At 32.8% G+C, this 10978-nt stretch overlaps 1 protein-coding gene across 6 annotated transcripts; it reads left to right on the plus strand.

Annotated features, from left to right (window-relative positions):
* Positions 1-1146: 1146 nt before the first annotated feature.
* On the plus strand, positions 1147-10288 carry LOC117905873 (ABC transporter A family member 8-like). 6 transcript variants are annotated; one of them, XM_034818732.1, is made up of 20 exons: positions 1148-1811; positions 2031-2238; positions 2521-2642; positions 2834-3122; positions 3237-3313; positions 3468-3603; positions 3790-3909; positions 3989-4077; positions 5183-5344; positions 5949-6111; positions 6205-6330; positions 6445-6528; positions 7611-8017; positions 8324-8524; positions 8745-8854; positions 8953-9037; positions 9192-9320; positions 9419-9524; positions 9709-9797; positions 9901-10288. In XM_034818732.1, the coding sequence occupies exons 3-20, from the start codon at positions 2577-2579 to the stop codon at positions 10024-10026; spliced, it is 2565 nt and encodes an 854-aa protein (XP_034674623.1). In that variant the 5' UTR covers positions 1148-1811; positions 2031-2238; positions 2521-2576; the 3' UTR covers positions 10027-10288. The 6 variants fall into 6 exon arrangements, with proteins under 6 accessions (XP_034674626.1, XP_034674623.1, XP_034674622.1 ...); XM_034818731.1 differs by having other exon boundaries at positions 2098-2238; XM_034818733.1 differs by having other exon boundaries at positions 2102-2238.
* Positions 10289-10978: the final 690 nt, after the last annotated feature.

Consider the following 10978-nt stretch of genomic DNA (forward strand, 5'->3'; position numbering starts at 1 on the left):
GTTTGGAAATGTTTTCTAAAATTTATTTTTTAAAAGCTATTTTTAAGTTAAAAAATAAAAAACAGTATTTTAAAAACAAGTTTTAAAAAATATAATAAAATTGACCCATATTTTTATTTTGTTTTTAAAAACTAGTGAAAACAACTTCTACTTGTTTTCTAAAAATTGTTTTATATATTACTTTATTTTTAAAAATTGTTTTTGGGCAACAGCGACCAAACAATATTAGTTTTAAAAACATTTTTTTTTTATTTTTAAAAATAAAAAACTGTTTTTAAATTACACAACCAAACTGGCTTTGAGCTTTTTTGAGCTTAAATAAAAATTTCAATTCCAAAAAACCATAAGCAACCCTTGTTTGAAATAAATTATAATTAGTTGTTTCCTTACTTATTATAAACATAGATAATCAAAACACAAACTACTTACATTTAAAAACATAATTTTTTCCCAATTATTGAAGTAGGTTACAATAGAAAAATAACTAAAATAATTATTGCTTTTTAATGAAATTGAATTCCCTCAACATAGTGTTTTAACTTTTTTTTTTTTAACCTTCACAATATCATAAAATAACTTACATTGTATAATATAGTGTGTGTATTTATTAACACTTGAGTTTGGGAATGGAATGGTTTTATGATGTGCATGGGGGTGGGGGAAGAGATGTTAATGCAAAGTTGAATGAAGTTGCTTTTGCTACGGAGAATACAAAGAAGTTATTACTTAATTTTTATAATATAGTGTGTATTTATTACTTAATTTTTATTTTAAGTATTTACGTTATTTAATAAAATTAATTTTAAATTATCAAATTGACATATTTATCATCATAAAGTATAATTAGAGCAAAGAGGTTAAGTAATAATGGAGGTTAATTATGGAACAATAAAAAATATTATGGAGGTAATTAAGGCAAATAAAAATAAAATAAGTAAAATAAGTACGTGAGCTTAAGAATAAGCTAATTATTTTTAGCAAAAGGTTCACAGCTTTTTTAAAATGGGAATGGGTTCCAAAGCTGGAAATGGAAAGAGAAGACCAGAGAATTGAGACACCTTTCTGCCAGAAAATTAAAATTATGATATTTGGGGCTCAGCTTTGCCAGGTGTCACAATCCTAGGAGATCACATGTCGTCTTTGAGCTGGCTGTTGGAGAATCAGGAAGTGATTTTGAGAGGCAATGGAAGGTCGACACGTGTTCTGAGACATGCAGGCCGTTGCAAGGGAGAGCGTATTTGGTTGGCAGAGGAGGAGATTTTCTTGCCGTTACGGAGATATTTTTTTCTGGAGGCGAGGTTTTCTTGGAGAGCAAGCTGCCGGAGGGTGTAGGAAACGAGGTGGGATATTTTGAAGGTGTTCTTTGGTTTGAGGGGGGAGCAAGTTTTTTTCCGAGATTCTGGGCTGGTTACAGGGAGGAAGAAAGGAGAGTGAGATATTTTGAGAGGTATTTTCTTTGGCTTGGGGGGCAAGGCAAAAGGGGAGAGGATTTTTCTCTAAAGGGGAGCTGTTTACAGAGGAGGAAGGGGAAGCTTTACAGAGGAAAACGAGGGAGCTTGGGGGAATGAGGATTTTGGGGTTGCTGAAGTGAGATATTTTGAGTGAGCTGGTTACAGAGATATTTTTGAGACTGGTTGCTTGGGAGAGGGAGTTTCTTGAGAGAGATAACCAGAGAGAGAGTGCGAGAGAGAGCTGTACGTTTAGAGAGTAGAGGAGGATGGCTTTGTCGGTTCATTAGTTTCGTTGGCTTTGGAGGAGGATTTAAAACATTTGAAGCTGAACAGAACCTTACTGGAAAAGGGCTCTCTCAGGTATGAATGCAACAGATTTTAGGACCTTACCTAATTTCTTTCCCACTTTTTTTAAGAGATACTAATAAGGATTGTGGGATATAATCCTAAACTTAAATAGCGAACAGTAATTAGTGCCTGCGTGTCTATGTAAGTATATATTAACTGTTTCTATATATATTTCCATATGTCAATCAAAGATCTAATCAGTGAAAAATTATGAAGTAATTGTTTGCTCAGATTCATCAGATGCCACATGAAATTTCAGAATATTGTTTGCATTTTCTTTCATTTAAATTGTGATAAGAGAGAGATAGGAGAAGCTAGCGGGGCATCTGCAGCAAGGTGTTAGGATTTAGGCGGTATCAAAGAGATAGGAGAAGGCATTGTTGAAGTTTCAGGCATCTGAAGAACGTTAGTTGACACAGCTGTGACTGGAACTTAAGAGGTACCTTTATTCCAAGTTGAATTCTTTCATTGTTTTGGTTCCCCATTTTTCTCCCCTAGAAGAAATTTCCTACAAGAGCTTGTGCTAAAATATATGCAGGGAGGGAGGGGGGAGTGGCACCAAAACTGTTCAAGAAAAATATTCATGAGATAAAAACATGTACTCAGTGGGTTCAACTTCATTGCAGAATTTGATGGGATCTAATCATGCATAAAAAACAACAGAGTTGGTGGAGTTGCTGGTGCAAAATGAAAATTCTAACATACCTTGTTGATGTTTCAGGGAACATCGTTTTTGGTGCTATAAGCTTCTAGTGTTTCTTTGATTGGATCACAATTATGGACTTAGCAGCAGACTTTTTCAACCAATCCAATGCTTTACTGAGAAAAAACTTGATTTTGCAGGTAAGTTAAGTTGGTTTAAGTGGAAATACCAAGCTTTTGACTCTGTTTTCTTTCAAGTAGTTGGAAATTCTATTTTTGCTTTATAATTTAATAGAATCACAGTTCAATTTATCTTCCAGTTCTTCAATTCATTCATTTTTAAAAGTTTTTATTTTGGATGTGGCTAGTGAATTTCTTGTTTCTTTTTGCAGAAACGAAATTTTCTCCCCCTTTTTTCGCTCATTTTCTTCCCCATAGTGCTGCTGTTTTTATTCTTCCTTATTCAAACTGCCGTGAACAAAGAGTTGGATAAAAGTAGCTCTCGTCCCATCCCTCACCCTCAGGAATGGCCTGCATTGCTGCATATACCAGCTTCGCGTTATCGTGCCGTGAAAACTACATCTTCACCTTTTATGGACTTGCCCCAGGAATCATGCAGGAGTACAGGGTTGTGTCCTGTAACTCTTCTTCTCACTGGAAAAGATAAATCTTTTGGACTAGGTATACAATAATTTCTTTTTGCATGTGTTTTTCATATGCTATGGTTATTACTATTATTATCAAATTCATGATGACGATGATTATTATTTTTTAACTTCTCTAAACTTTGGATAGGTTTGACTGACAAGATGTTCGCAAAAGTTTCCTCGAATTCTTCAGAAGTTGAGCATAGTCTAGCCAACATGGTCTTGGTAACTTGTTTTCATCTTCTTTCTATTTTCCTCCTCTATTTTACGTATCTCCTTTCCATTTTCATCTTTGACACAATAATTTTGTTATCTAGAATTCTTAATTTTACTTGATGTTCGTCTTCCAATCTAATGTCACCACTTGATAACATGCTAGGGGTCCGAAACAGCGCCTCCATATTTTTATTTTCTTCATCCTACTTCCTTCCCGGATCTTCCTATTTATCATCTTCAAAGTAACCAATGCGCACCAAACTCGACGTTTTTTATTCCTTTACGTAAAGTGCAACGAGGTTCGGCTTGTTTCTTACCCTTTATCTGCAAATTCTTAATCCTTTCGTATAAAAATTTGGACACAGTGCGCATGCATATAAATGGACAATGAACAAGAAGAAAGAATGTAGCTTCTAACTGTGACAATAGATTTTGCAATATATATATAAATTGTACTTAACGCATTCACCTTTGCTTGAATGTAGAGATAAGATGTGTTCGAGCTTTATGTTTGTGGAGGAATAGCTCTTCTGAAGTTAATGATGAGCTATTTAAGGGTTATCGTGAAGGAAATTTAGAGAAGAAGATCAATGAGTTTGCTGCAGGTAAGATATTCTTGTCTTGTTTTCATGGGGTTAAAATAGTGTTTTGGGAGGCTATACTTATAAAGTGATTTTTCTACAGCATTCGACTTCTCAAACTCCAACAAGACTAATTTTAATGTGACCATATGGTACAATTCAACTCATGAGCTAGCACGCTTGGTTAACCTGGTATGTATCATTTCTACACTACATGACCTCCTTGTCTATTTGTCCATTCATAGCCTAAAAAACCTAAGAATATGTTTTTATACTAAAGGTGTTTTTTTATTAGTGTTTCATAAAAGCAATCTTTCCTTTTTCATCTACAAATGTTGAGCACCGGATGCTTTACCATATCGAGCTTGACTAATGGAAAAGTAACACAAAAAAAGGAATGATTAAGAGGAAAGGCGTGTTTAGGGTTTCAAGACACCCTACTTATCACATATACCCAAGTTGACTAACCAAAAAGGTTAGTTTTGATCTTGATCGTACAGTTGGACGGTTACAGAGAGAGGGTCATATAACACTTTGTTATGTAGGAGAAGCATGGGTGGTGGCCCCTCACTACTCTTGTCTTCTGTAGCTTCCCTTTACTAAGAAGCCAATTTCCTTTCTTTATATAGGATTGCTTTTATTTTATATATTTCCTCTTGGAGCCATGTTTGGACTTGTGGTCCTGAGCTCCTGCTTATGTTTGTTTTTATAATGCATTTAATTGGGTTGATTTTGCTCCTTTTGGGGCAAGTTTGAAATATTGAAAATGGAATGGGAAAAGGAAGTTCATTTCATTTTTCTATTTATTACTGCATTTATATTATTTATTGTGAGAATGTGAATTAAAAATCATTTTCAGGAAAAACAAAAACCGTTTTTATATAGTTTTTCTATTCAGCTCTATTTTCATTTTATTCTTGCATATTGAAGTAGCCATTAGAGTTTGTTTGGTCTTATCCGACCTCTAGACTTTACCTTGAAGCACACAATTGTTGGAATTCGGTCATCAAATCTTATAAAATATACTATTGGATCATTTTTTTTACTAGCTTTATTGATGAGTGTTAATTTAGGTGTTTTATTTTATATCATGCAAAAAAAAAAAAAAAAAAAAAAAAAAAAGAGGGGCGGGGGAGGGGGTGGGGGCGCGGGGGCTTTCTTAGGATGCTCTTCATCATTTGCTTTATTCATATGTTTCTTTTCACTTTTTGGTTAACAAAACCTATAGTTTGTATTTTCTACCAGTATCAATTGGAGAACATTGAAAAACTGACATTCACAATGCCCATATTTATAGGCATCGAATGCCTACCTCCTGTCTCTGAAAGATGGTGGTACAAAGGTGCTATTTGATTTCATGAAGGGAATGCCCAAACCTAGCAGTAACCCACCCAGACTAGACGTTGCTTCTGCATTCGGAGTACTGTCATTTACTTGGGTTGTTATGCAATTTTTCCCTGTAAGTGTGCGAAATGATATTGTTTATATATTCTCGTATAACACTAGTTTTAATATTTCATATATAGTTGATTGAGTGTTGCATTTGGTTGCAAACTTGCTATTTTCTTCGATTTCTTTATTAGTTGGATATGCTTAACAAACATGAACAACTGAAGAATTTCATAACCATGAAACTTGGTCATGATTTTAATTGGGTTTGTATCTGAAAAGACTACAAATGCATATATCACCAGTTAGAGTCACTCACCAAATTGGAGAATGCAATGATTTTGGCAAACTGATGATCTACTCTTCTGTAAAAAGAAAACATTTTTCCCCTCCAAAATCTTTTTTCAAATTAAATGACTTTTCTTAATTTTACCAGTTGTCTCATAAGATTTACCTTAAATTCTTGAACTATGTCCACACAGGGCTTACAGAAACACCCTCCACGATGCCTTGTATTCTTCATATAGATTTATAGTATCAGGAACAGATTATATATGTTAGCATGGCTTTCTTAGATTTGTATTAGTCATTAACATCATTTGTTTAATGTTTGAGATCCTTAATTTTTTCCCCCCTACATACATAGTTGTTTGATACTCTATATTTTGATATAGATGGTGTTGACATCTCTGGTTGAGGAGAAAGAAAGTAATCTGAGAATAATGATGAAAATACATGGCCTAGATGACAGACTTTATTGGGTGATTTCTTATACCTATTTTGTTCTCAAATTTGTTATCTACATGCTATGTCTGGTAGCATTTGCTTCAGTTCTAGGTAAGGCGCCCACCCATTGACTGTTCCTGTTTTTTTTTTTTTTCTACTTTGATCTTTCTCCAAGTTGCCTTAATGCAATTAACTTTTTTACAGGGTTACAATTCTTCACTATGAATGACTTCAAAATCCAATTTCTCTTCTACTTCATCGGTATAAACTTGCAAATTTCAATGGCATTTCTAATGGCGCCAGTTCTTTCAGATGTTAAAATGATTACAGGTTTGCTCATAGTTAATCGATGTTCTTTATGATGGAAAGTATAATCTTTGATTTCTTTTCACTTCAAGATCAATACATTGACAAAGTATCTTTACTGGAATTTTATGATTACAGTAATAACATTCGCATTGCTTTTTGGATCAAGGCTCTCTGGGAAGTCTGTTTTTGAGTTCTTTCTTGAAGATACAACATTGTCAAGTAAGTGAAGAAATTATGAATGTATGTTAATAATGCTTCAATGTGATATCTTACATCCCTTAGGAGAAGAAGTAATAAACTCTTCTTAATTTTGTAGATGCATCTTAAATGGATACTAGTAGTGTCTCAATGTGATATCTTACATCCCCTAGGAGAAGAAGTTCCTAATAGTTCTAAATATGTGATAAACTCTTCTTACTAGTGTAGATATCTTTAAAGCTGTTAAGGCCCATTGGCTCATAGATGTCACAAATAATATCTAAGTCAATCCTTAACCTCAATGTGAGATTTTGTTTGAATTTATAAGGGATATTTATTTGTTTGACTCTACAATCACATGAGACATCAAGAGTGTTAAGTTGTGTGGAGTCTAATTATTATCCTACTAGTAAGATATTTTAAGTTAGGGTATTTTAGGATTTTACAAATGATTTTGGTTGTAACCAACTTTGAGAAAGAGTTGTTTTTTTTTTTTTTTGGTTTTGGTATTGAGAGAAATAGAAAAATGTTGAGAGAAAAACCTAGAGGGTGAGACATTTTGGCATTTTGGGATTCTCTTGTACTCTCTTTTCATCATAGTGAAAATTTGCAACAACTATAAGTGGACGTAACTTATAAATCATGTGTAATTTTATACTTTATTTTTTGTATTTGTTTATTGTCACTCTTGAAAAATAGGATTAGGGTGTTTTTATCCCAACAAAGAGGACATGTATGAGAAAGTGATTGTAATATTATACATCATCTGTGTAGATGCATTTTAAAGCTATAAAAACTCATTGGGTATAAAGGGAATAATGTTTACATATAAGGGAGAAGTGGTTGCACATAGGGTTTTTCCAACTACTTATTATTAACAAATGTCAATTTTTTTTTTAATATAACAACCAGAACAAATGCTTCTTATTTTGTATTTCTAAAACATTTTCTAATATCGCATGGAATATTATGTTCCTTGCATTTGTCATTTTTTCTTCCATTGTCTTTTGGTATCAATATGCCTATTTTATTAAATTATTTTTTTATAACATTAGTTTGTGAGATTTTGCTACAACCATTACGAGTCCTTGTTCTTGTTGCAGGACATTGGATTATTGTTATGGAGCTATATCCTGCTTTCTCTCTTTACCGTGGTATATATGAGCTCGCACAATATTCTCTCATGGGTAGTGCAACAGGAACCCAAGGGATGCAGTGGAGAGATTTGAGCGACCCTGAGAATGGGATGAGGGATGTCTGCATTATTATGATGGTCGAATGGTTGGTAGTACTTTTTATTGCATACGACATCGATCAAGGAATATCATCAAGGAATGGAGTCACAGTGAGGGTTTTGCTATTCTTGCAAAATATTTGGAAGAGGTCAAGAAATGGTGTGAAAAGAAGAATTCTATGTTTGATGCTAGGCATTTGGAAGAAGTCAAACTTAAAAAGCCAAAAATTTTTTGCAGTTTCCCCACAGGTGGAAAATATTGACGTTTTCGAAGAGGTAATTACTATAAATTCATATACTTATTCTTGATTCTAGTAGGAATTCGTAACCTATCCATGGGCATGCCTCCAACCACATAAGAGATCTTGTGATTATGAATATCTTTTCATTCTTGTGTACCTTTGTTGTTGGATGTGTTTCTCCACCATCCTAGGCAGTTTGACAGAAAAGATGTTCAATAACATTTTATGTACTTCTATGTTAAATCCTATCTCTATGCAGAAACAAATGTGTCTCTATAACATTATGAATTTGACTTGGTAATCCTCATTTTTTTTCTTTTTTATTTTTTCCTCTTTTTAGAGGGAGAAAGTTGAACGATGGCTGCATAAACCCACGTCGATTTATTCAATCATTTGTCATAATCTTGAAAAGGTGTATCCAGAAAGGGATGGAAACCCTAAGAAAATTGGAGTGAGGAGGTTGTCTCTAGCTATATCCAGAGGGGAGTGCTTTGGTATAGTTGGTGACAGTGATGCAGGCAAAACCTCTTTCATTAGTATGGTAAGTATGCAATGAATTTTAACTCTTCACTAACATATAAAATGCTTAAAATTAGTCATTTTTCCTTGATCAGTCTTACTTTTGGAGCATTTTATATTCTTTCTTCTGGAAAAGTTTGTCTTTAACATGGAAAATCTTCTATGCTTTGATTTCTCTTGCAAATTTGAAATTTAATAAGCTTTGGTATTTTTAAATATTTGATATTTGTATTTGTTACCAGATGACTGGGATCACAAAGCCAACCTCTGGCAAAGCATTCATTGAAGGTCTGGATATAGAGAGTCAAATAAAAGAAATATATACAAGAATAGGTTATTGCCCTCAGATTGAGTAAGATTTTTTCTTTATCAAAGTTACTTTATTTCCTCTATTCTTTAAGGTAAAATATTTTCTTACTTTTTTTTCGTTTGTTGGACAAAATTATACAGCCTTCTCTGGGAAACTCTAACTGGGAGGGAGCACCTCCAATTTTATGGAAGGGTTAAAAACCTCATAGGTCCTGCCTTGACACAGGTAAGTTGACATTGAACTTTAAAATTGTATATGAAAGAAATTGGGGTTTGCGAGAAGAGGTTAGAAATGGAAAATTGGTTATTACTTAGCTAATTTGCTGCATCTACAGCAGGAAACAAGTTGATAGTTTTTGTTTTATATATTTTGTTTACAGGCGGTGGAAAACTCTCTTAGGAGAGTAAACCTTGTTCGTGGAGGTGTAGGTGACAAGGAAGTCAGTGAATATAGTAGATCAGAGAAGAGGAGGCTGAGTGTTGCCATTTCATTGATTGGAAATCCTCAAGTATGTCTTACCTATGTAGTATCTATCTAACTACTATAAACTCTTCACATTTTTGTCTCTCATGCAACTAATGGAGTAATTTATGAATATTTTGTAAGGTGGTCTTTATGGAAGAACCTACTGTTGGTTTAGATCCAGTATTGAGAACCAGTTTATGGAATGCTATAAAGCATGCAAAGCAAGATCGAACGATTATTTTGACAAGTAATCTCTCATTATATTTGGGCTTGCATCACCCTGAACTGCATTCCTATATATAATATGTAAACTTATTTGTTTGTCTTTTAGTCATATATGGTCTCATTCATACAGTATTCTGTCATTATTATAGAAGAAAACCATTTGCTGCTACTTTTTACATAAGATTTCATTGCTCAAAAATTTTCAGCACATTCAATGGAAGAGGCAGAGGCTCTATGTGATAGAATAGGAGTTCTATCAGATGGCTGTTTGCAATGTATAGCCAGCCCTCGAGAGGTAACCTTGTTTTGTCATATTTTGACTTGTATGTTGATTAACCTATTTTACAATTTTCTACTGCATTTTGCATTTTTCTAATGTGTATTGTGGTGAATGACAGCTGAAGGCTAGATTTGAAAGATTTGAAGAATCTTCCACATTTAAGGACACAACACCCCCCGGCCAGAAGGATGAGTTGCGTCGCCTTTTTGGTTTGCCAACTTTTAGTGGGTCAATGGAAAAATAGAGCTCACAATTGGTAGATGAGGATGAGAGTGAGCAGAGAAGATATAAGATGGGAGGCATGTGGTTCCTATAATTCCTGTTCTTGCATTTCAAAAGAGGGCGTGGAATCATATAATTTGAAGCCTGCAGTGTTGTTGCATTTAGGAGCATAATTTGATGATTGTGGACTGCAAATTCACTTTGTGTCCTCCATATGTTAGCAAGTTTAGCACAAACATTAATGTCTTCGGATATTTGAAGCAAAAATCAATTAGTAAAATTCAAGGAATTTGCAAGTTAACTGTTGCCCTAAAGTTACAATAGGCATTATAAAATACTTTTGATGGTTTTTATTAAGCTGAATTTATTATTGAAAAGAACAATACAAAAACTTATTTGGCCATTAAAAAAATAACTTTCATATTAGTAATGCTATTTGGAGCCAAGATCTTGCAGCAAAGTTTTTTACTTTTTTTTTTTTACTCATATTTTTATTAATAGCAAAATTAAAGTATAAAAAAATTATTTAATTCTTGAAAAATTATTTGTGCATTCATAAATTTAAATGGTATTAAAATATATATTAATTTAAAAAAAAATATATTCCATGATAAAATAGTAGTGGAACTAAGAATATCTTTAAATATTCTTGAATATATGTATATATATATATATATATATATATATATATATATATATATATATATATATATATATATATTTTATAACAATATATTTTTCCTTTTTTGAATTCCGTAAAATTGTATATGATTTTTATTTTATGACTTTTTTTATTGCTCCATGTCAACTTATTTTCCTCCAAAAGAAATGTTTTATCTTTTCATTTTCTTTTCGTAAATTTTTCAAAAATTAATGATTTGTTAGTAATTAGCTCATTTATATTTTCAAAAAATAAAAGTAAAAAAGAATGCCACCTAGGAAAATTTAGAAAAATTAATATTTTCCATTTAAAC

This window comes from Vitis riparia, chromosome 18 (assembly GCF_004353265.1).
Source record: "Vitis riparia cultivar Riparia Gloire de Montpellier isolate 1030 chromosome 18, EGFV_Vit.rip_1.0, whole genome shotgun sequence".
In the NCBI taxonomy this organism is placed as follows: domain Eukaryota; kingdom Viridiplantae; phylum Streptophyta; class Magnoliopsida; order Vitales; family Vitaceae; genus Vitis; species Vitis riparia.